This window comes from Arachis stenosperma, chromosome 4 (assembly GCF_014773155.1).
Source record: "Arachis stenosperma cultivar V10309 chromosome 4, arast.V10309.gnm1.PFL2, whole genome shotgun sequence".
Lineage (NCBI taxonomy): Eukaryota > Viridiplantae > Streptophyta > Magnoliopsida > Fabales > Fabaceae > Arachis > Arachis stenosperma.
The window spans coordinates 147345891-147372388 of record NC_080380.1 but is presented as its reverse complement, the minus strand read 5'-3'; the positions used below and the strand labels follow the sequence as shown (position 1 = coordinate 147372388).

At 34.2% G+C, this 26498-nt stretch overlaps 4 protein-coding genes across 4 annotated transcripts; 2 read left to right on the top strand and 2 right to left on the bottom strand.

Moving 5' to 3' along the window:
- Positions 1 to 5354: 5354 nt before the first annotated feature.
- LOC130973306 (uncharacterized) lies at positions 5355 to 9107 on the bottom strand. The gene is made up of 6 exons (XM_057897775.1): positions 8913 to 9107; positions 7787 to 8105; positions 7333 to 7478; positions 6855 to 7131; positions 6454 to 6726; positions 5355 to 6010 (listed from the first exon to the last, which is right to left on the bottom strand). The coding sequence occupies exons 2-6, from the start codon at positions 8093 to 8095 to the stop codon at positions 5525 to 5527; spliced, it is 1491 nt and encodes a 496-aa protein (XP_057753758.1). The 5' UTR covers positions 8096 to 8105; positions 8913 to 9107; the 3' UTR covers positions 5355 to 5524.
- Positions 9108 to 14746: 5639 nt separating this feature from the next.
- On the bottom strand, positions 14747 to 17580 carry LOC130975878 (uncharacterized). The gene is made up of 4 exons (XM_057900599.1): positions 16885 to 17580; positions 15740 to 16331; positions 15106 to 15644; positions 14747 to 15019 (listed from the first exon to the last, which is right to left on the bottom strand). The coding sequence occupies exons 1-4, from the start codon at positions 17578 to 17580 to the stop codon at positions 14747 to 14749; spliced, it is 2100 nt and encodes a 699-aa protein (XP_057756582.1).
- A 2439-nt stretch (positions 17581 to 20019) lies between these two features.
- On the top strand, positions 20020 to 22319 carry LOC130972933 (uncharacterized). Its single transcript, XM_057897276.1, has 2 exons — positions 20020 to 20217; positions 21484 to 22319. The coding sequence occupies exon 2, from the start codon at positions 21546 to 21548 to the stop codon at positions 22107 to 22109; it is 564 nt and encodes a 187-aa protein (XP_057753259.1). The 5' UTR covers positions 20020 to 20217; positions 21484 to 21545; the 3' UTR covers positions 22110 to 22319.
- A 669-nt stretch (positions 22320 to 22988) lies between these two features.
- LOC130973423 (uncharacterized) lies at positions 22989 to 25943 on the top strand. Its single transcript, XM_057897924.1, has 5 exons — positions 22989 to 23164; positions 23820 to 24001; positions 24712 to 24810; positions 24912 to 25063; positions 25338 to 25943. The coding sequence occupies exons 2-5, from the start codon at positions 23825 to 23827 to the stop codon at positions 25723 to 25725; spliced, it is 816 nt and encodes a 271-aa protein (XP_057753907.1). The 5' UTR covers positions 22989 to 23164; positions 23820 to 23824; the 3' UTR covers positions 25726 to 25943.
- The last annotated feature ends 555 nt before the right edge of the window (positions 25944 to 26498 follow it).

Here is a 26498-nt window from a genome sequence, read left to right as displayed (position 1 = left end):
TGATAGGTTGGTCCTTTACTCCTTCCTTCATCATGTTCATGAATCATTAATGAGATTGATGAAACCCTCAATTCCAAAATTTGATCCGTTGCTAACAATAATCAACTGATATAAATAAAGTGTTTGTTTAAGTGTTTTTATCTTGATAAAAAATTTTTATTATTTTTTAATATATTTAATAAATTTTTAGTAGTAAAAATAAAAATATTAAAAAAATAAAAAAATATTTTAAAAAAAAACTGTAATTTATATTTTTATTTTAAAATTAAAAAAAAAAGATATTTTTATGTAATAAATAAACAAAAAAGTATTTTTATATCGTTATAGTCAAACATAATTAATAGATAAAAAGATCTTTTTGTATGAGATATCCAAACATAAAATTACTTTTACTTTTCTATAAAAAATTTTTAAAAAATAACTCGAACAAATATCTTTCTTAAAAATCCACTCAAACAAGCCAAAAATGATATAAGGTTTGCCTAATATTTGTCCCGGTAGATAACAATATTATGAGTAAAGTCTTATTTCAGTCTCTAACTATTTTACTAATTCTCATTTCACTTTTTATAGATTGAAAAATGACATTACGGCTCTTACCAATTAATTTTGTTAGACATTTTACTCCCTCTATCAATATTTTCATCCAGAACTATCGAATCTTGTCTATATATCACATTGGTTGATAACGTGTTAAGAAACCATTCCAAAGAACAAAATATTCTTTATCGTATCAATAATACACTGCAATAAAATAGAACAATTAAACTCCTAAAAAAAATTTTAAGAGACACTTAAACTTCTAACTAATTTAAACATAAACCTATAATAAACTATGAAGTAGAATAAGTATCCCAAAATTTTGACAAGTCATTGTACTTGCTATTGCACTGATTGTTGACTTTGGTTGGTAGTAGTCTTAGTTTCTTACTTCTTCTCCTTTTTATGTTGCAAAAATTTTGTTTGATGACATGTGCAAAAAAGGGTTGGTTTCGAATGGTGTTATTTTTACCACTTTGATTGATGGACAATCCAAATATAAAAATTGATTTTGCTTGAAAGAATTTTCAAGTAATGATCAATTATGGTATTAGGCCGGACTTGATCACATACAATGCATTGATTAATGGCCTTTACAAAATCTGCGATTTGAAAAAAGTTAAGAAACTTGTGATCAAGATGAGTGAGAGAGGTTTAAAATCTAACAACATCACGTTCATAACAATAATAGATAAATATTGTAAAGATAGGGAGATAAAATTTGTATTGAAGATCAAGAAGAAAATGATTAAAAGGGATTGAATTTGATGAGGTAACTTTTACTGTGCTCATATAAGGACTTTATAGAGAAAAAGGAAGAGAAGGGGGAGCAAGGAACTGAGGCTGCCGCCAACCAAGATCAGCAATCAGTGTAACAAATAGAATGACTTGTTGAAATTTAGAGATACTTGTCTTACTTTATGGTTCATTATGATTTTATCTGTCTATATTTAAATTAGTTAGGGGTTTACGTGTCTCCTAAAAAATTTTTCAGGAATTTAATTATCCTATTTTACTACAACGTATTATTGATACGAGAAGGAACATTTTGTTCCTTGGAATAATTCCTTGACACATCATCAATTAACATGACACGTAAGTAAAATCCATTAGCTTTAGACAAAGACATTAACGAAAAGGATAGAATGTTTGATAGAGTTAATTGTTATGTGCCTTAATTTCATTTTTCAATCGATAAAGGACATAATAGAAGTTCGCAAAATAATTATGGGTCGAAGTGGAGTTTTACTCCAATATTATTATGATCATGTCTTTGAACTTGATTTTAGTATGGGATATTCAAACTGAGATTAAGGAATGAAATTCGGGATATTCAAACTGAGATTAAAGAATGAAATTCATGATTATGTTTGATAACTAGAAATTTGAACAAAAATTTTAATTTTAAAATACAAATTTTTAATCTTTTTAATACTTCTAAAAGATAATATCTAATATTTCTTTTTTAAAATATTCTCAATTAAAATTTAAAAATCCAACTCTACCTCTTTAATAAAAATTAGTCAAGGCTTTCTCCTTTGATTTTTTTTTTTTTGCATACTCACGGACTTTATCGTCGCCACCAAGATCAGCTCGTCATGGGAGTCATTGTGACTTCTTTAATCTCCATTTCTCCTTCTCCTCTCCCTCATTCCTGTGCTGCCAGTATTTACTTGTCTCTGCCTCTTTTATTTGTGTCATCTCACTCATTTTAGTTTCGTCATACTTTGTCTGTTTTGTCTTTGCCTGGTGGTCGTCTGCTCCTACTTTTTTTATTATCATCGTGTTGACTCCTTTGCAAGTTCTGCTCTACACGTCTTCGAAGTTCTGCTCTCTCTCGTCGATGACTTGCTCTTCAATGGTGCAATCCTGCAGCAATCCCTTTTAGAAGGGCTAGAGTAGCAGCATCTGTGTAAGGTAGGGTCTCTTATTCTTTTTAGAGGTGTTTGCGAATTGAATATCAGATATATCTGCAAAATTAAACTTTTTATTTAATTATATTTGTATATAAAAAATTCAATAAAAATATTTCTTTCACACTTTTAAACTTATTTATTCATAAAATATTTTTAATCAAATAAATAATAAAAATCAAATAATACAATATATAAATAAACGTTACATGACAATGATGGACTCAATAAGAAATGAAGAGTTGGACAGTTCAAACCCAAAGATCATGAATGAATCTCGGATAATGCGAATTGCTCGGGGCTCTGGTCGTCAAGTAAGGGAAGTAATGGAGATGTTGGAAGAATACAAGCGTCATGCAAAAATCTGGAGCAAAATGAAAGGGCTTAAATTCCCAAAGAAGGGTGGCATGGGCGGGCTACAGAGCTTGATGAAGCAGATGGGATCTGCAAAAGACATGATGGGAATGTTTGGTGGTGGCAATTAGTTTAATGAACCTGGCCTTATGATCTGAGGATCGTTTCTGACCATAACTAACGATGCATTAGAACTGGACTCGGTCCGGTTATGCACTTCACATTGATTTAGGTTTAGGTTTAGGATTTAAAATGGTAATTTTATTTCTGAATTTGTTGTCATTAAGTCTATTTTGCACCAACATTTTTAAATTAAAGACTTGGGGCCTATTAAAATATTTTTTAGGTATTGAGGTTGCTCAATGTAAAAAAAATTTGCTTATCTCAAAGAAAATATTGTCTTGATATTTTGGAGGATTCTGATTTATTAAGTGCTAAGTATATCTCTGTTCTAATGAATAGTATTACAAGATTATATCAAGACAAAAATTTCATACTATCTGATCCTTTTATATATTGCCGTTTGGTTGGGCGTTTTATCTATCTCACCACTACTCGACCGGACATCATGTATGCCACTCAACAATTAAGGGCTTGTTTGGATGAGTTTCTAAGAAAAGATTTTTTTGAGTTATCTTTTTTAAAAGATCTCATGAAAAAATAAAAGTAATTTTATGTTTGGATATCTCATGCAAAAAGATTTTTTTATTTATCAATTATATTTGGGTATCACAATATAAAAATACTTTTTTGTTTATTTATTACATAAAAAATATTTTTTTAAGGAAAAATATCTTTTAAAAAAGATGCAAATTACAACTTCTCAAAAAGATCTTTTTTTCTAGTGCTTTTACTTTTACTACTAGAAATTTGCCCAACACACTAAAAATAAAAAAGATATTTTTTCAATGAAAAAAGATCTTTTTTATTAGAATAATGGCGCCCAAACAAACACTAAGTCAATTTATGGCATCTCCTACTGAATCTCATCTTCATGCTGTCAAGCATGTGTTATGCCTTAAAACTAGTCCCGGCAAAGGACTTTTTTTTCAAGAGAATCAGAAATTCAAATTCTCGACTTCAGTGACTCTGATTGGGTCGGATGTCCTGACACTCGGCGATCCTTACCAGGTTATTGTTTCTTCTTAGGCAATTCTTTAGTCTCTTGGAAGACCAAGAAACAAACCACAGTGGCCCGCTCATCCACTGAAGCAAAATATCGTGCACTTGCTAACGCAACTTGTGAACTTCAATGGATACTAAATATTTTACAATTTTTACGCATCTCTCCTATCCAGTTTTATATTGTGATAATCAGAGTGCTCTTCATAGTGCTGTTAATCCGATTTTTCATGAACCGACCAAAACATTTAGAGGTTGATTGTCACTTGGTTCGACAAAAAGCTGGAGTAATAAAACTTCTCCCCATTCCCTCTTCTGGGCAGCTGACATCTTTACCGCCTTTGTCTTCTCAACCCTTTCATCTTAATTTGAATAAACTTAGTTCTTAATGTCTTCCATCTTAATTTGAATAAGTTTGGTATTCTTGACGCTTTTAAAATTAAAAATAAAATATAATAATTAAAATATATTAAATAAAAACAAAATAATGTAATCTTTTATTTTTTAAATGTATGTGATAAGAGAGAAGGTGAGGTAGTGAAAGTTTTTTAACGTGAAATAACTAACATATAGTGGGATAAATAATTAAAAAGGGCAAAATTAAAAAAGAATGTTGGACACCAAAATAAATTTTGCCATTATATATTGTTATAGATGAATTTATTTATTTAAAGTTTATATCCTTGAGTTTTTTTTTACTCAACTATTATTATTATAATTTAATTTATAAAAAATTGAATTAATAATTACATTATTATTTATTTAATATTTTTATGTTATTTATTATATACTTTGATATGTTTATATAATCTTTTTATTTTTTTATGTGCTATATGCTTGTTCAATGACTTAAAATTTTTGGATTTATCATTGTCTCTTTCAAACCACGCTTTTATCCATTTTAGCACCCAAAAATAAAAATTAATCCACCAAAGACAACACCTATTATTATTACGGAAAATTTTAAATTTTTATTTTATTAAAGATATAATAAATGGATGAAAATTTTTAAATTTATATGTTTTCTATACAATTTTCTCAATTAAAAACATTAACAAAATGACACATGTTAGCTCAATAATGCACAATTAACTTTTATAAAATTATTGTTGGAGTATATCTAAAATAACAATAAAAAAAAGCAACCAAAGTGAAACATAGTAACACTAATAATTTTATATAGATTAAAGTCCAATTTTTGAGATAACACTTGGAAACAAAATTTACAAGATTGATCACCTATCAATCAAATATTTGAGATAATTGATCTTGCCTCTATTTAAAAAATGAGAATTTGTTCTTCACTAACTGTATTAACCAATGTTGATTATTATTCATTTAAGTACTATTACTTTTGTCTCTTCTACCAACTACTAAGGCATGAATCATTCTTTTGATTTTGATTAGAACACTGATACATCTCCGTCTCCAGAAAGGAAAACAACATTGATACACAATTCTATTAATAGTAGTAGTGTTAAAAATTTGATGAGTTGTACACTGAAAGCACTTGCTTTTTAGGTAACAAAAAAAAGATGAAAAGTCTTGGGACTATTAGAACAATATTAACTGCCACAACACTCTTAATTTCATAGTTATGCAGTTACCACATCTATGCTGATGAATTTCTTTATAATTCCCATCATTTCACTTCCAGGAAAACGTCCCAAACATCCCCTTGCAGCTGCCAATTCATTCAGCTCATAAACTGAATCGCCGCCATAAGACTCGGAACATTTCTCTTTTCTCTCTTCTTGTTCCAAATCATTGGTCAAGTCCTCACCAGGCACAACACTGGGAATAGGAAAAGGGTCTAGAGAAGTGGTTTGAATGGTGGACTCGCCAATCGCACCAACGAAGTCTCTCAACCGACACATCGTGAATGGAACCGGTTCAAAGCTGTGATCTCCATACTCTACTGGAGTAGAGTGATCACCTGTGACACAAAGGTAAAACTGAAATTTTCCTGATGATTCTGCTTCCCACAAAAGCCTTGCCAACTGCCCTACTGCAGTGTCTACAGCTTCTAATCCTTTGACTTTGAGAATGCTAGCTTTGTCATGGCCTGCATCATCTATTGCCTGTAGCACCACACAAAATCTCATCACAATTCAGTAATTAAAAGAATACAACTTAGAACGCAAGCTTTAAGTAGCACTAAACACAAGACATTTGTTTGGAAATTCCCATAAGATCATGAGTAAACTAATGTTTCTGTCAATAAAAATTCAAAACACTGATAAATATACTCATGAATGAATGAAACTAGCTTTGTAGTTTGTACCCACAAAAGACGGTCTAACATTTTGAACATTCATCGGTAAAAATGGTAATTTACTCATCTTTCATGAATATAAAGTTCGTTTCGTTTATTCATAGATAGATTTGTCAACATTCTAAATTTTTACAGGTAAAAATGGTAGTTTACTCTAAAGATCACTCTCTCATTAGATCATAGTCTAAACAACTATGCATTTTCCAAGCAAGTGAAAAGAGAGAAAAACCAAAGCTATAAAATTTTGACCTTGATATGAAGAAATCCAAAGTCATAGCCATCCGACCGGCCTTCTTTGTGCTCATCCTCTCCAGGTACAAAAACTCGGGGGCAAGATTGCAAAGGAGCTGAGAGAGCCTTAGCTATTGCTGATGATTTTGAAGTTAGTAAAGTTCGATAATCTCCGGTGGCTCCTGGAGCTTCTAGAATATCAATACCAAGTGATAAACCCAGGCCAGCAATTATTTTTGTGGGAGCAACCATGCAAGGCCATAAATCATGTTTGTTTATAAATGGAGGAACCTGTAATAATGATATACAATTTGAAAGTACTAATGGCAGATCAATAGTACATTTACCCAAATATCCTGTATAACAAAGGTTGCAGCTTAACATAACTGTGTAATATAACATTAACCGAAACAGCATACCTCAATTCGAATGCCACAACCTCTTAAAAGGACTACATTTGCTATGTTCTTCCCTTCTGTGGCACGTTTAACATTCACAGGATGAGAAACCAATATTTTTGTTATTTCCTTGGACAATTCATTAACGACATCAGCTGTGTTTCTTGCTTCATCAGAATCGTCTAAAGCTTCGGCTTTCAAAAGTAGGCGGTTGTCCTTTAATGGGTCTGTTCCTGAAATATTTCCACTCAAATTTGGTCCTTTGACAACCACTCCACATCTATGTTCTGTTGCATACCTATGAATTTATTAAATTAAAACCAAGTCATCCAAGATGTCCAAAATGTATGTGATCACTAATATATATAGATTTCTATGCTACTTAAATTTTCTCTGGCAACAACCAAAATGTTCCCAAGTCTACTTCATAAAAATGGAGAACAAAAACATTAAAAACTCAATATAATTCATGCTAAGTGGCAACCTTAAGCATCTTCACCTGACTCTAACTTCATATTGAGGGAAAGATGGCAGCTTCATTCCGTCAAGGGCAGCACAAAGTATGGGGCCTTCTTCTTCGAAGTGCCTGTCAGCCCTCCTACTGGTGACTATTCCAGTTTTCTCATCAAGTGTTGCAAAATTTGACTGCAGAAAATAAGGAGGAATCACCAAGTTATTAACATGTGAAATTCAGAAAAGCCTGAGATATAACTATTTTGCAATAGGAAGATTAAGAAGTAATCATACAAAGAATACTAAGAAACCACAGTTTTTGCAAGGAACATAGATATAACATCAGTAAGTATGTTGAAAGTGTAATGTCAAATTAAAATAAAGTATGTTCATATCTACTAAAAAATGCTACCTCTGTTTCATTCTATTTGTTAAGTTTCAAGTTTTTTTTCCTAACTAAATAATGAAAACAAACAGTGAGAATTGGGATTTACACCAACCTTAAAAGCAATATCACCAGGTGACATGGCCAATCCAGCCCCCATGGACTCAAATGCACCTCGACCACGGTAATAAACTCTAGGATCGTAACCCAACAAGGAAAGATGTGCAGTGTCACTTCCACAAGCCAAGCCAACCTCAACAGGGTCCATTAGTCCATTGATTCCAGCTGACGCAATGGCGTCCAAGTTAGGCAGTTTCGCTGCTTGAAGAGGAGTCTTGTATCCAAGCCTCGGCAGCGACACATCCCCCAGCCCATCTATCAGCACAAATGCCACTCTTTTCTTTGGCAGCTCTTGACTACTCATTCTGCTCCTTCTATTCTCAGGTTAGATATATAATAGCAGTGTTAAACATCTAAAAAAGAAAATTCTTTCAAAAAAAAAAAAAGAAATTGCTGATACATTCAGCAACTTCACTCTCAGATGATTCCTTCACATAGAACACAAATAGCATATTATCAATTACACACAAAGATTTTACCTTTGAGCTATTTCACAGCTTAGAATACACCACCCAACACTTTATATGTATTTTTTCTAACTAAAATCTAAATCAATTATATAAAGAAAAATGGGACCTGCTACATAAAAAACGGTAATAACCAACCAGCAGAAACCCAACAACAAAATCATAACTTTGTTTCAGTTTTGTGTTCAGTATTCAATTTAGAAACATGTGTATGCATTGATGTTGATAGTGTTCATTTGCCAAGTTAGAGTACTACTGCATTATTTATATATATACCATGTTAGTTAGGCAATTAGTTAAATTGGTAGTGGATAGTTAGTTAGACAAGGATTGTATATAAGGTTAATATACACTGTAATTGTAATTAACTTCTCTGATAAAATAGCCACTATTCCAGAAAGTTCTCTTTTCTACTCTTTCTTTCTCTCTCCCTCTCCGTCATTGCTCTTCACCATTTCTCACCTGGTTCTTGGCAGAGCTCACCAAACGGCTTATGAACACACCTTTTTCACAATTGATCCCCTTCTTGTGTATTTATAAACTCACGGCAACAAGTAAAAGGGGGCAAAATGAACATGCAATACAAAGAGATCAAATCTCCATTGATGAATTTGACAGCATATCAGAAGAACATTGAAAAATTACAAATGTTACCTTGATTGATCAATCAGCGTGCGGAATCCAGAGAGAAGTGATGAAGATCGATGAAAATATGAATTGATAGAAGCTAATTACTTTCAAAACTACTTCTTTATTCTCTTCATAGCCCTTTATTCGCACATGAACCAGAACTTATTCTCCCTATGAGTGATTCTGTCGATAAACTAATAAACAAAGTTAATAAAATCGTAATCACTAATCAAATTAAATTAATTAAAAAAATAAAGCTTGAATCTTTCTTATGTATTGATTAAATGATAGGTTGATTTTGAGGAGCTGAATTGAAATTTATATTAATATTTTAAAGAATAAATAATTAAATTAGTTATTGAAAGATTATATATACTCAAATTGAATTTTGATTTTTTTTAATTAAATTCATCCTAAAAATTAATACTTATCTTCACAGAATAAAATTTTATTCTTAAAATCTTTTGAAAATGAATTTAATTGATTAATTTTTTTAAAAATTAATTTAAATAATAAGTAATATTTTAAGAATAAGTTTAACTATTGTCAATGAGTAATAGCTCAAATGACATAATCTTCCCATATTCAATTAAGGAGTTGCGAATTTAAATCTTCTATCTTTGATAAAAAAAAAATAATTTTAACTATTAACTCCTTATATAATACATTCAAATTTCTATTTTAGAAGATAACCATTTAAACAGTGAATATAAAAAATATAGTTCTAGTTATTTTACTTATAAAGTACAATATATAATTACGCTAGCATACAAACAAAATACATAAAAATTAAAAGTCTTTAATTAACCACGTAATCATGTCATTTAAAGGTATAAGTTGGCAAATGACTTTGTTTACCATGAACAAGAGATCATCAATTCTATCTAGCTCTTGTAGAAATTGTGCATAGAATCAACACTTTAATTGGTGTTTAAGAAGCGGTGGAATCAACCTTTTTTTTTTAATTATTTAAAGCTACAAAATAAGAATAATGCTTATCCTGATAAAATTATCCTAAAATTATTTATGATTATTCAGATTTTTTTTTTTACGTTGTTTGTTGATGATTGCATGCTTAGTTTGTTGATTACTATTGTCTTTACCATTTTCATGTACTTTCTCCCAAACACCAACATCAATCTAGTCTGATTTGGTTATTGGCTTATTGCCATGATTTTTGAAATCATTCTTCTGTTTAAATACCAAGCTGATATGGGAAAAACAATACCAAGCAAAATATGAATATTTTTCTTGATGATTATTTTTTTAGAATTTACTACTTTTAAAAATACTAGTACTTAAAAATGGTCAAATTATATTTTTTATGATTCTATTTTATGTCATTACACGTTCATTTCATTTGTTGCTCATGATGTTGATCATATATGTTAGTTCTTATGATTTAGCAATTATAAAATAAAATAAAATAAAATAAAAAACCAATAATTCTTTACAAATATTGGGACAAAACTATTCTCTTCATAACTGAAGAGTTGGCAAAACAACATTTTCTATAAACTATTTAAAATAGGATATAACTACTACTGCTAAAACAAAAATTGCAGGTCTAATGCATAAACCTCCAAAAGTCCAAAACTAAAACACTGAAAGATCTACTCCACTTGATTCATTTGTGAGCCCCAACTGTGTTCTTGCAAGCATCAGCACATTCTTGTGGCTTTGCCTTATCCTCACAAGTCTACAAAATTAAAATACATTTATCAGTCACTAAAATTGCTTAACCAAGATTTTGGTATTCTAAAATAAATAGAGACAACATGACTTATTTTTCATGTTCTCATTATTTATTTATCAGTTTGTTACCATAGAATATAGGCTCCATCTCAAGAGTACACACCACACTATGATAAATAATATATTTTTTTAAACAGTAAATAATTTTTACTAAATTTATAAATAACATGTACATTGCACATAATGTACGGTAATCAGAAAGTTAGTTAGTGACTGTGTCCAGCTCAGCACAATTAGTTAGAATCTGTTAAACAATCCTGTATATATAGCACAAATCTCTCTCTTGTTCATTATTTCTTCATCATCTCAGTTTCTGATACCTCACATTTTTTTATTCTAAAAGAAATAATTTTTACTCTTCATTGTAGTATTATTCGTGATAAGTAATAATAATAATAATAATAATAATAATAATAATAATAATAATAAACCACACGAACATTACTCTTTTGAAAATAATAATAAAAGCTTTATTGTTCATTGTACATAGGCTTTTTCCCTGAAATCTAATTCAAAAAAAAAAAAAAAAAAAAAAAAACTAATCTGTTCAAATAAATGACATAACCTCTTTGCAGGGTCCTTTGCAGGGTTGATCAGCAATGCAAGCCTGACCAGCATTGCAACAAGCCTTGTCCATCATATTCCCCTAAATCATCAATAACATTAGATATCAGCTATCATGACATTTTTTACTATAGCTTGTTTTGGCAAAATCAAAATACATAACGTAAAATGAAATACTTAAATTGAAAGATCATGAATATATTCACCTGAGCTTGTCCAATGGCTTGGCCAGGATTCATGTTCTGGTTCTGATCCATTATTGATTTCTTTGTTTTGGACTTGTTAAAAAAAGATTAATTCAACGATATGAACTTATTAATGTTGAATTTGACTCATATGGAAAGCATAGACATATTTATTATTTATATAATAGCTTAAATTGATCAACTAAGTGACACATGTAATGATTTTGCACCGTTTATCTTGGTTGCTTTGGTTTAGGCTTAAAACCAGGAACTTGTATTTTCTTATTAAATTGACGGTTAAATCAAAGAAAGTAAGAAAGCTAAAATAGAGCAAATGGAACGAATTCATGGCCAAAAAAAAGAAAGGTATCAAATAGACCAGTCCTCTTTATTTTCCCTTTTTGGGTTTCTCTTCATTCAATATGTTTTGGAATTCAAGTATAAGCAAAGTAGAATCCCTTTCAATCTCAGGCTAAAATACAATGTAATCAAGAAAGTGGAACATATGTAACCAGAAAAGAGAATATGCTAGTCCTAGTATATTAAAGATCAAAATATATATCATAAAATATAGTAGATTCTAATAAAATTAAACATATGCTGCTATCATCTTTAAATGATTTGTCCTCGCTCAATTCTATTTGATTTTTTTGCTTCAAAAAAGAAGTTGCAATTCAATCATTTTCATGCTTCAGGAGATGTTCAAAGTCATGGCAACCGCAGCAAGTTCCACAGAGTAGTATATCTTCTAAAAACAATAAAATCTTCCCAGACAAAACAAACATATTGGATCTACTTGACAAACATATTGAAATTTGAAAGTGCAAATGTAAAGCAAATAGTTTTCTTTACTTTTTTCACTTCCTTCTCTCATTGTAGATTCACAAAATGGTAATCAATATGTGCTATCCATCTGTCAAAGTATCAGAAACTAAAGCCAACTCTCGCTTCTGTTTAAGGCTGGAAGAAGATCCTTGCAAGCGACTCATTCTTTACAAAAAAACTGGCGAAAACAACGTGTATAACTAATGTAATTCAAATGGTTTGTAGCAAATTGAACTATCAAATGTATATCACTTTTCTGAAAATCAAATAAATGAACAACATTTATGAACATGACAAAGGAAGTAATCACTATCAGAAAACTGAATATTTGCAAAGTAGCTCAACAATTATCACTATGACATGACATTGACAACTACTTACAACTCCAAGAACAGAACAAGCAGCAAAATCCAAAATTCACGACAATTTAACTGCTATGTTGTCCTAATTTTCAAGGCAAAACTAAAAGTGATAAATATAACTGCATTCAACTAAAATAGCTAATACTCATGAATTGTGATGAAGGAAAAAAAAGTCTTGCCAATGTTAATCATAAGCTAAACAGGTTATCCTGACTAATCAGCAATAATTCATTAGTTACATCAACAATATTCAGAAAGAGAGAGACTGCACCAAGTGGATTGCTTGAATACCAGACTAGCAATTTCAGCTTCTTATCATTAGATGCAGGTACTAATAATACAGAAGAAACAAAAGTCAGAGGTTTGAAAATAAAGCTAATATTACTTGTATACCCAAAAGGGTAGACACCCAAATACCCTCTCTATTTCACTCACAAGGGTTCAACATCATTTCTACTGAAAACAACTAAACAACCTGCAAAGTTAAAGTTCTTTTAGGGACAAATTCATAAAACAAAAATTCCAAAAAATTGAGGGGCGTATATAATTGATGTCTTTGACGATTCTAGAAATCAGAGGCAACATAAATGAGAACAACAGAGAAGCATCACAGGAAACAAGGAAGCTAGCACAGACGAATTGGTCAATCAGAGGATCACACATTTTATCAAACATGTAGCATGCAACCAGTTGCAAATATAACTCAACAACAAACAGAGTAAGACACGGACGAGTTAACCACAAAGAGGGATGATCCAAACAACAATCAATATAAAATGAGGTAAGCATCAAAGTGGTCCCTGAAGTTGTCCTCGAGGATCAAAGTAATCCCTGAAGTTAAAAAATTGTCTGGATCGTTCCTGAAGTTGATCTCCGGTACTCAGTGGTCCTTCCGGTGAATTTCGTCCAGCTGGCGCAACCGGAAAGCTGAGCTGGCGTCGTTGGTGACACGTTTGCAGCCCAACAGCTAGCTGACGTGGCCAAGTAAACGCTTTGGAGTCAATTTGGTCCCTAATTTTAGTTTAAAAACTCTAACCCCCAATTTGACTCTGTTCTCCTTTCTTCTCCATCGCACATGCTGTTCTTGTCTACTATCCGTTCATCTCCATCGCACCAGAGGTGAGTCTTCAGTATTGTCTTCATCTTCGAACAGCAGACGTTATGGCTAGCGCAAGCAACGCAGCTGGGAACTCCAACAACCCAAGATCGTTTGGAAGCATCATGAGGAGAATAAATAGAAACAGAGATGCGCGTCTGCCAGAATGGTGTGCATACGGGTCGAGACCAGTGCTGCGATGGTCAGCGACGGAATCTAATCCAGGGAGAACGTTCGTGGGTTGCCCAAACTACAATGTAAGTGCTTGATTATGTTCTTTGTTGTAAATATGGAGGTAAAGTTGGTTGATTCACTTTCCTGGGTTTAGACTGCAGGTAAGAGGTGGTGTGGGTTGTTTCTTTGGGTGGACAAAATTCTGGAAGAAGATATGGTGACATGTGATGGTAGAATAAGCCCTTCAAACGACAACGAAGAATGAAAGATGAAGATTGCTTGGAAATTTGGAAGACTAGAGTCTGAAGTTAGAGTTCTGAAAATGGGGGGGATTTTCTTGTTTACATGTATGCTGCTGCTTCTGGTTACAGTTGCTGTGCTTGTCTTAAGGTTAGATAGGCAGCAGAGTCAATTGTATTTAGCCAAAAACTAAGTGACATGTGATATGCATATGTTGTTCTGTTCATGTAATTGCACTTGTCATTTTGGTTGAAATTACTGCAGATTAAACTGTTTCACATGACTGTCCAAGAGTAATTTTGAATCTGAATAAAGTAGAGGTTATATGTAAATAATTGTTCCTGCAGTACTAATGGAATCCTCTAATTTTTTTAATCGTAATGGCATATTAGAGAACAACAAAAAAAAAATATGGCACAGCTCAAGTTCAATGAGGTCATAATCCATAATCGTATATTAATGCAGAAAACATATACAAAATAGGGAAGGAAGAGTCAGGGCAATATTCTGCAAGTATATCAGAAGTTCTCAACATACTGAGAACACAAGTTTTGAACAAAAAATCCCCAACACTTGGGTTCTAAATGCAGAAAGCACACTGCTTCATCAAAATAGTTAAACAAAATAATATTCTCCTATACATAATAAACCTAGTCTTCATTTTTTGTTTCTTGGTGGTCTGAATCCAGGATTCGGAACAAACTTCATGAAGTTAAAAAGTCTTGTTACGGTCCCCTGTGATGCACCTTGCATAGGATGAGATGGAGGAAGAGTTGTGGGTTGACTGGTTGCTGGTGGGGTGGCAGCAGGTGCGGTGGCAGCAGGTGCGGTGGTTCCTGCTTGAAAGCTGCTTCCTGGAGTTGCCTTTTCTTGTTTGGATGACTTCCTTTTGGGAGGCAGTTTTGGTGGCCTCACAGGAGGAGGCAAGACCTATTAGTGAAGACATGTATAATAGTTACTAAAAGTGGAGAAGAACATGCACATAATAAGATTGAATGTGAAATAATTTTGTGAACCTCTTGAGAGTCATCGGTTTGTGACAATGGTGGTTGATTGACTTCAAGTTGAATTTCGGTGGGGGGTTCTGGGACAACGGTGGCTTCACCACCATTAGCTGCAGCAGCAACCTTAGTAGCAGCAGCCTTCTCTGTAGCAGCAGCCTTAGCTGCAGCAGCAGCCTTAGTAGCAGCAGCAACCACCTCATCAGCAGCTCTCTTTCCACACTTTCTCTTCGTGTGTCCCGATTCACCACAATAACGACAGTGACCTTTTTGATAGATTCTTTTCATCTTCTTCTTTTGCTTTTTACCTCCACTTGGCTCCTCATCTGCATCCTTTCTTCTTTTTTTCGTAAGTGGGCCTGGTTTCTTTTTAAATTTAGGTGCTTGTGGTCTATTATGTGGTGACTTTTTCCAAAGGGCTTGACCTGGAATTGGGTTGATATGGAAGGCATATGTGTTATTATATGCTTCCATTGTCAACCACTGGTGACAAAACTCATTTGGTCTTCTACCAACCCTTGCCAATGCAGCACAAGCATGCACACACGGCATCCCTAAAGAACATTATCACAAGTTCAAAAATTACCAATATTAAGTCAACAGTCAAGAAAAAAAATTACAAAGCAAGAAACAAGTAAAGGTATATCACCACTCAATTGCCAAAAACCACATGTGCAGAGCCTCTTCCCCAGATCAATAACCATGTTAGTCGGCCACCCGTGAACCTCGAATTTCTCGTACTCAGAGTCACCAGACCACATCGGGACCCAACTCTTTGACTCCTTCCTTATTTTTTCCAATCTGCTTCGTTGTATAGGTGGTAGAGTACCAGTGTTGGAATTAAGCTTCACTTTGTTCCTAGCGATTGACCTCATTGCATACAGTCTGACTTCCTCTAACAGTGTAATGATAGGTTTGGCTCTAGCTTCTTTGATCCTTGAGTTGAAGACTTTACAAGCATTGTTGTAGATATTGTCTATTTTAGGTGCGTTGCTGAAGAAAGCCCGGCTCCAAGAGTCTCTAGGCCACTTGTTCAAATACTCCCAAGCTTCCTTGTTAACCCTCTCAATCTTTTTTATACTCTCTAGGAACCCATCTTGGCTGGTGCACCTTGCACACTCCCATAGCAACCCTCTCAGCTGGAGATCTTTCCACTGCTTATTGAAGTTCTTCCATAAGTGCCACACACAGAATTTGTGATGGACACCTGGAAAAACCTCCTTAACAGCATGGATTAGGCCCTGAATTTAAAAAAGAAAACAGTGACATACAAGTTATCGAGCATCAAACTAGTCCCTTTACTTATATAAGTGACATCAATTTAGTCCCTTAAGTTTTATAAGTGACATCAATTTTGTCCCTTCAGTTTTATAAGTGACAGAAATTTAGTCCCTGTTCGTTGCATTACATATTAGTTCAATATATATATATACCAGTTTATGGAGCAGTAGTCCATCTATTTAGGCAAAGCATTGGTTAATTACAAACACAGCAGTTCAGCAGTTCAGCAGTTCAGCATATATAAAACAAAATTATACAACAACAAAACAACATATATCAAAGCAGCCTATACAAATTATATCAGAGCAGCCTATACAAATTATACAAACTATGCAATTACTCATGATAATATCAGAGCAGCCTATACAAATTATACAAATTATGCAATTACTTATGCTAATATCACAGCAGCCTATAGAAATTAAACAAATTATGCAATTACTCGTGATAATAAAAGAGTAGCCTATACAAATTATACAACAACAAAACAACAAAAACATGGATAAAACGTACCTTCTGCATATCTGAAATAAAACAGAGCTTGTTTTGCTTATAATCTCCCAAGTCTTGATGAAGTAATTCCAAGAACCACCTCCAGTTTTCAGTATTTTCAACAGGGACAATTGCATATGCAATCACATATATGTGATTGTTTGCATCTTGTCCAATTGCAGACAAGATCTGGCCACCATGTTGGGTCTTCAGAAAAGCTCCATCCAAGTCTATGAGCGGTCTACAGCCAGCCAGAAATTCCTTCTTACAAGCATCCAAGCAGATGTACATCTTTTCAAATATTGGTTCATCATCAGAGTTGGGTTGAGGGATAACTCCAATTGTGACAGTAGAGCCTGGGTTACTCCTAAGCAGTGTCAGCCCATAATCCCTTACAATCCCATATTGGGCAGCAGCATCACCATACACAACAGCCCTAGCATCTCCTAAGGCCCTAGTCAGTGAACACTTGCTTAGTTCTAAGTCACATTTTGTCTTAAAATACTGAGCAGCCTCACAGTGTCTTAAGTTAGGATATTTTCGTAGCTTCTTCACCAATTTCCCGGCCAGCCACTTCCTATTAGCCAATCTATTTTTGGTTTCCCTTGCACAACTGTGATCATCATTGAACGTCTTGATCTGCCAGTAATTGTTCTCAGTGTTGTTAGCAGCATAGACAAGCCATCCACAGTTCTCGTCCTTGCACACTGTTCTCATCCTTACATTATCATTTTTTTAAACCAAATCCTCCGACCCTCCTGTATACAATATTCACGCACAGCCTCTTTGAACTCCATCTTTGTAGTAAATGTCATTCCAACAGCAAGCCTAAGCTCCCCAAACCTACCTCCATCTCTGAACACAGGGAAAACCTCATCCAAATCAACCTCTTCCAATTCATCCTCAGAGTTTGGAGGAGTCTTCAGTTCTTCTGAGTGCCACGAGTCTCCACCATCAGATTCCTCATAACCTTCATCTTGGGCATCATCATATGTTCCTATGGACCCGAACCTAGGAATTGGTCCAAAAAAAACGTGCATCATCCTCAGAGCCTGAATCAGCACACACGGGACCATCATCCTCAACCATTACAGCCCTCTTTTGTTTAGAAGTTTTCTTAGCTATCCTGGTTCTCTCCTTCACATTTGTCTTTTTCTTTCCTGCTGATCTCTCCACACCCACATCTTCCTCACTAGACACTACATCACCATCAGACCGATACGGTTCATTCTCCTCACTACCAACACTGGCTTCACTATTTGAGGAATCCTCTGAGCTAGACAATGCCACATGTTCTGTTTGGGGCTGTTTTCCCTTACCAATACTTCTTACACTAATTCCACTAGCAGCTGCTCTTGTTAATGGCCTCCTTCCATATGGTTTTGATGCTGCAAATTTTACATTTCTAGTCCCTCTCCTTGGTACAGCAGACTTCTTGGTCTCTTTTGATTTCGACCATGGTTTAGGCATTTCAGTGGGTAGCGACATTTTTTTGGGTGGATTTTTTGGCTTGGTTTTACTGGGTTGAGTCACTGTTTTTGGAGGTGGATTGGGATTGGACATAGGAGTTGCAGTGGGGTGGGGTTGTGTTTTTTTTGCTGGTTTACTAACAGTAATTGAAATAGGTGGGAGCTTTGTAGTTGAGTCTGATTTTTCGGTGGGAATAGTGGTCTCATTTGGTGCACAGGTTGGAGTAGATGCTGCTGTGGTGGGAATGGCATTGTCATTGGTGGTGGGAATTGGCTCGGTATTGTCATTGGTGGTGGGGTTTAGGGTGGGATTCAAATCTTGTATCACCAAGACCTCCTTCCCTTTAGATGAAACTGCCTCTGCTTCCTCAATGTGCAGAGGTTCTGAGACTCCATGTTCATAGTAAACATGAACAACCCCCTTGTTCTGCTGACCAAGGTAGCACATCTCCAACAACTCCTTGTCATTTGTTAAAGCCCTTAGACCATTTTGCAACGGCCTATTAGGAACCAGCCACCATGTTTGAGTGACCTTGTCATATCCAAGATCCTTGTGGTAGTCTCGGACAAAGAAGACGTCCAGTTTGTCTGTATCAACTTCTGGCAACTCAAAGACATCTCCACCATTGTAAGTCACACCTCCATCAACATCTGTGATGAATGATCCTCCATGGTGAAATAGGATGGTAATCATATCATCACCCATCTGCAATTTAAAATTTTTTATCTTATATCAGCCTCCCTAAACTTCAACCACATTACCAACTTACTAACTCCATAACTAAAACTGTAACAGCAGTAAACCCTTGGACAAAAAAACAAGTTTTCGTCTTAACAAAAACCCCCTTAGTTAGCCTAACCACTAAGAAACCTCCTCCTGATCAAACCCTAGCCAATACCCCAAAACACAAGCATGCATTCCGACATAAAACACTCCAACAAAACATTTTTTCTCCTTGTGAAGAATAGATTAACAACAAAATTCAAAAAACAGAGCTTCACCACACATTTAAATCTTTTTTGCGTACCTTTATCAGAGAAACCCGTCTTCACAACTCTCTGTCTGATGCAGATGATGAAGGCGATGCTCTGGAGTTTAGGTTCTCCACCGAAATACGCTCCGGTGACTGCAATAGCACTGGCGCCAGTGAAGAGGGTAACGGAGAAGAAGAGAGCTATGCTTTGTGTTGTGTTTGTGTGTTTGAGTGTGGGAGACGAGACGTTAGTGAAACGTTGAGGGAGGGGTTTTTTTCCCATAAAACGACGACGTTTTATGTCTTTTTGGCGCCACACCAAAAACGACGTCGTTTTGGGCTGCAAACGTGTCACCAACGACGCCAGCTCAGCTTTCCGGTTGCGCCAACTGGACGAAATTCACCGGAAGGACCACTATGAGTACCGGAGATCAACTTCAGGGACGATCCAGACAATTTTTTAACTTCAGGGATTACTTTGATCCTCGAGGACAACTTCAGGGACCACTTTGATGCTTACCTCATATAAAATACATATTAGAATATAAAATATATATTAAAAATAAATTAATTAATATTTTACTCTACTCTATTTTTTTTTGGCCAGATACTTGGGTATTTGGGTTAGGCACTTGGGCCGTAAAAAACCCTGTCATGCTTCTTTAAAAAAAAAATTATGAAAACGACGTCGTTTTTTTTTTTGAAAAAAGAAACCTAATTTTTCCACTTCCTCTCTCATACACACTTGAGAGACTCGTCTCTCAATTCCCTCGTCTCCTCCTCGCACACAAGCAGAAGCAGCATTCGTGGCTTCTGGTTCGTGTGCCGTCGTTTTCTTGGCCTCGCCTCCGCCTTCATTTGCTCTCCGGTCAACCCTTCGTCTCGCCTCCGGTAGCTGCTTGCCGTGATTGGTGAGTTCCTTCTTCTCACTTTTTCAATTTTCAGTCAGCTTCTTCTTTACATCGATTAACTAATTCGCTGTAATAATAATTAGTTGATTCAGGTTTTTAAATTTTAGATAAACAGGATTTGCTGATTTATTAATTAGTTTTTAAATTTAGGATTTTAATTATGTAATTTATTGACTGATTTAGGTTTTAGGTTTTCAATTAGTTTTCTTCACCAGAGATAACAAAAGAATGGCCACTATCTCCATAACATGGATATGGCAGACTCATCCTACCTTTTTGTGCTGAAATTTTAACTTTTATTTAAAAGAATGGGGGCAAATAAAAACTGAAATTCAGACTATTTGGTACTGGGGCATTATCTTATATTCTTATGAACTATGTTTCCCAAACTTTAAACTATTAGATATATTTTGGGAATAAGAATGAAGGAACCATGACTGCAGAACAAAGGAAATGAAAAAAAAAAAACTTTTTGCTGTGTGATTCCTTTTAAAAACTTTGTCGTGGGGCTCCATTTTGGTCAGAAGAAAGGATTTTCTCCGTGGGTGAAAGGTTATAGGTCTATGGATTGAAAAATGAGTAATAAAAATACGAATTGGATGATGTGATAACCTTTTCTTTTTCTGCTCGTCTCGTTTCTGCCGAGATGAAAAATGAACCTTTGAATTTGTTGAGAATGTTAGGTAACTAATTGAGTTCATAATTAGTTGGTAATTAGTGAAAATATATAATGTTTTATATTAATTTAATGGTGTTATGATTCAAGCTACGATGGCAAGTTGGAATAATGTCTATGGTGTCTAACAATTTGGGGAACTGGGGTGTGGCGAAAATGGTTGTATCTCTGCTGATATGGTTCTTGGTACCAATTACCGTAGTAGGTTTATGGAGTTTACTATTTTTTCATCTGAAGAAAAGATTGTGTATCTGGAATTCTGGATTAGGTTGATTTATGCTTATTGTTTTAGTTGTTCACTACTCATTGGAGTTGTTTTTTTAATTGGTTCATCTGCTTACTATCAAAATTGTTTCTACTAATTGAAATTTTTTTTAACACTTCAAATGCTCATTACTAGGGTTGTTTCTAGTAATTAAAAGTTGTTTTGATTAGTTCAGCTAGAATTTGAAAAACACACGCACATATGCACACAGTTGCTTCTGATTGATCATTGAATTTTTGAATTTTGATAAGGCAATGAAAATGTCAGACCACAATCTGGGTTGTTTCTACTTTCTAGTCATTAAAATTGTTTATATTCATTTCAGGTTTGATACGAACAACATTACATCTGTAAAATCTGAGAAGCCAAATACTGCAGTTCTGAAAGATGAGGCCTTTGGAGGAGAAGGAGACAACGGCAGTGTTCGAGAAGCTGTTCAAGTTCGTGGGAAACAACCTCAAGAACATTGTGGAAAATCCCTCTCATGAAGGCCCTGAACCAAATCCTGGGCGATACTGCTTCCGTCTCCACAAGAACAAGATCTACTATGCAAGCGAGTCGCTTGTGAAGCGTGCCACCAATGTTGCCAGGCCCAGCCTTGTTTCCCTTGGTACCTGCATTGGCAAATACACCCACGGTGGAAGCTTCCATCTCACCGTTCAGGCCCTCAACCTGCTCGCCGCCAACGCCAAGCACAAGGTGTGGCTCAAGCCCCAGTCAGAGATGTCCTTTTTGTATGGAAACCATGTCTTGAAAAGTGCATTAGGGAGGATCACCGAGAACATTGCCCCCGGCGATGGGGTTGTGGTGTTTTCAATGGCTGATGTGCCGTTGGGCTTTGGGGTGGCTGCCAAATCAACACAAGATTGTAGGAAGCTCGACCCCAGTGCAATCGTTGTTTTGCACCAAGCTGATGTTGGAGAATACTTGAGGATGGAGGATGAGCTTTGAGTGTAAGGTTTTGACAATGGTGGTTGTTGTTGTAGGCTAAACTGTGAGGTTGATTCCGAATATGTCTTGTAACCTCATAAAATTTTGTTAGATATTGCAGTTAACTAGCTATATACTTTCCTACAAAGTTGTTCTTAAAATATGACGTAAGCCATGTCTACTTTTTTTATTCCTTTGTGATTGCTTTGGATGATCAGATTACTTACTCTATTGTGTCTGTTTTTACTTTTGTTTTGTGAATTGTGACTGAGGATTGTTGTAATCTTCCTCAATTTTATCAAATGAAGCTGCCTTAACAGTAGAGCCTCGCACTAGCACATTTAGCTCAAGTTTCACCATAAACACTTCTAATAATTGATGGGTAGTGAATTTTGAAAGGTTTATCATTTGAAATTCTTTACTATTATTGTTTAAACAGATGATACCAATATTTTGTTACGCATAGGGATACATTTAGTTTTTCAAGCAATATTTCAATTTTGGTTTTCTTTTACCTGCACACCAAAATAAGTTAAAAATAATTAATGTTAAAACAATTAAGATGGACTAGGTTAACTAAAATCACATATTATATATTTTAACCACTTAAAAAATGGGCATCAATATTAGTGATTTAAAAGAAATTTGCTAAAACATTCATTTATAAAGTTAGCTAATAATTTTAGTTTTATATACTAAATTATCTTTCAAACAAAAACTTGTATTTTGAATTTAAAGATATCTGTTAAAAACAAATATAATAAAATCTCGAATTACGATGCGAAAAAGATGAATTTTAATATTTTTATATTAATAAAAATATAAATAATACTTTGGGAAGCTAATATTTTTTCAGTTGGTAATAAATTATTTTCTTTTTGACTTTTCTTGAAAGAATAGAGAAAACTTCGAAAAGAAGGGTTTTGACCCTTTGGGCATTTCCATTTTCAAGCTCTTAAATATAGAAGAGGTACTGAGGAAGGAAAGAGAATAGTAGAAGGTTCCAAAACGGTGCGAATTGAGAAAGGGAACGGGAGTGAGGGAGTCTCATTCCTCTGCCACTGCCATTGCCGAAGGTTCATTCTTCTTCTTCTTATTATTCTTCAACCTCTATCTCTATTTTTGTAATTTTTTGTAGCATCTTCTCTTTGTTATGATTTTCAGTTATAGATTTTTGCCCCCCACCCCTCTCTTTTCATGTATTGACCTTAAAGCTTTGAAATTTATACGCTGATGAACCTTCAATTTCATTGCTTTCCATCTGCTCTTTATTCCTCTTACTTAAATCGTATTGTTATTATTTATTATTACATATATGTTTTGCTTTAGTGGTTAGCTAAAGTGTTAATTTTTACGAACTATTAAATATGGAGTCAACAAATTGGGAATTAGGATGTAGTGAAAATCTTGCATCTGAGCTGATATCACTTTTGGTACCATTTGAGCTGATCATGTTTCTAGCTTGATGATATATTTTGGGTTATTTTCATGTGATGAGAGATTAGATGCCATGACTAATGTTGTTTTTGGCTTAATTACTAGTTTCTGCTCATTACTAATGTTATTTCTGCATAATTAAGTTTGTTTATGTTTTTACCTTTTTTTTTTTCATATTTCTTTTAAATTAGTTCATCTGCTATAGGGTTCTGCGTCATTATAAATTATTCCCTTGAACAGGAAAAACAAAAGATAACTATTTCTGATTGATTACTTAACTTCTTGACATGGCAGTTAGAATGTACAATAATGTCAGACCGCAACTTGGGGTACCTCAACCCCAACCTCCAACTAACTCGCAACCAAATCCATTTGGTAATGCATTTCAATCTGCCGGTTCAGGACTCATTCGAGGTGGATTGGGTGCATATGGAGAAAGATTATTTGGATCAAGCTCCGAGTATGTTCAAAGCAATGTATGTACAATTTCCATTTTAGTATTTATTTTAGTCAGTGATTCGTACTTGAACTATTACATCATATAGTGTCTGTGTTTCAATGATTTTTTTTTTTTGGTGTGGATACTTCAATGATGATGTCTTCACATGAAAATGACATCGGAACCGTTCGATGGATTGATATGTTTGATGGAGCCATCTAATGGTTCACAATGCCATCTTCATGCAAAAACATCATCATTGAAGTATTCACCTTTTTTCCCCTTCATAAAAAGCATCGGATACCAAATCTGATTGTATGTCTGTGATCAGCTCGATGTGTTCAAATTGTGTCTGGAAAACTGCTAGTGTTATTAAAGCTGGATAAAATTTTTGGTCACCGATTTCTAAGAAGTGTATCATCAGAATAATACCTACTGTTGTAGCACACAACTGAGCATTATTGTAAATGGGGTTTCGATATTACATTTTACAAGAGTGTTTGAAGTGTTCTGTAATTTACTTTTGATTGTATTTCCTATGTGAATGACCAGTATTGACTAGATCAATATTGACTGTAGATCAATAATGGTAAATGGTTACGTCTGAACTAAATCCATCTTGAAGATAATATTGACTAGATCAATGGATCTTTAGTTGCTATCTTTGCTTATGTTAAATGTAGATATTCTCTCTAGGTCTGAATTTGGGGTTTTATATTTGAATTAACTGTAGATCTTCAATAACAGATAAGTCGGTACTTCTCTGATCCTCAATACTACTTTCAAGTGAATGACCAGTATGTTAGGAACAAGTTAAAGGTGGTTTTGTTCCCATTTCTACACCGGGTAAGAAGTAATGTTACTCTTTTTTTACATTTATCTCATGTTTTTATTTGATTATCTTTATTCCTCGTGCATTACCGTTATCTTTGTATTATATTGTTCAGGGTCATTGGACAAGAATCACCGAACCAGTGGGAGGTAGACTCTCCTACAAACCTCCAATCTATGACATAAATGCACCTGACCTGTATATTCCACTAATGGCATTTGGCACCTATGTTGTTCTTGCCGGCATCTCATTGGGTCTTCGTGGAAAGTAAGTATATTACCTTTACTGTCCCCTCAAATTTGAACTTAGCCACTCATAGTTGTGCCTGCAGTTTGTGTTTCTGCATACAGTGTCAGTATCTTAACATGTCTCTTTCACTTGTATCTGATTATTGAACAGCTCCGTTCTCGCACCGCATGATTGGTGCTTAGCACTGTTTCTTCTGCTGAACCAATTTTTTTTTTCAATTTTCCTCTGTCCGCACGTGGTTTCTACTCTCTAATTTGTCATTGTTTGTTAAAACCACTCTAATCTTGGCCAGGTTTAGTCCCGAGGCTTTGAACTGGTTATTCATCAAGGGTTTGCTTGGTTGGTTTATGCAAGCATCACTGCTTAAAATGATATTGCTTACATTGGGTGGTGGAGAAGCACCTCTGTTGGACATCGTAGCATACGGCGGGTATACCTTCACAGGTATGTCTTTGGCTGTGGCTGGAAGAATCTTATCGAGTTACGCGTACTACTTTTTGTTGCTTTGGACCTGCTTATGCATGGGAATATTCCTGGTGAAAACCATGAAAAGAGTCCTCTTCGCAGAGGTCAGGAGTTACGATTCGAGCAAACACCACTACCTCTTGCTCTTCATTGCCTTGGCTCAGTTCCCATTGTTCATATGGCTTGGCAATATTACTGTCAATTGGCTTATATAGAGTAATAAGGTTACTCTGCTTAGAAGCACTTAATGAACATTTTATTCCTTCTCCTTTATTGTAAATCCTCACCAAAGATGCATAATTTTAGAACTATTACACAAATGTTACATGATTTTGGTTTTTCAATATGTCTAGTAGTAGTTGAAAGTTTGAAACTTATTTCTTCTCTAAAAAGATGTTTCCACATGTGAAATAGGTTACGTGGTTTTTTACAACATCTATACTATGGAAAGACTTCATGCTTCATAGTTTCTATCTTTGTCACAATTTTAAATCTTATATTGATTTGTATATCTTTGGTGTAACTTAGACATTAAGTTATTGAAGTCACATGCAAATTTGAAACTTCAAATTGATTCTTTTTTCTGTTTTAAGAACTGCTTTTTATTTAAATTATTCGTTTCAAATCGCCTTACAGACCGATTTGCTTAGTTGGCACTACACAATTAGCAAAAATGAAAAATGTTTATATAGGTTCACGTTTATATTGAACACTACTCTCGGTAATACAGCAACCAATGGGTTGTATGATGCAGTAATACATCTATTTTTCACATGATGATTATGATTTGTGAATATGTTTTTTCTTTAAAGAGAGATATTAAAACAACATCATCATCATCATCATCATTATCATTATTATTATTATTATTATTATTATTATTATTATTATTATTATTATTATTATTATTATTAACACCAATGCTTAAACTTATACACACATGAGAAATAAATATAGTAAAAGTTTTATTTTGATTAGATTAGGTACA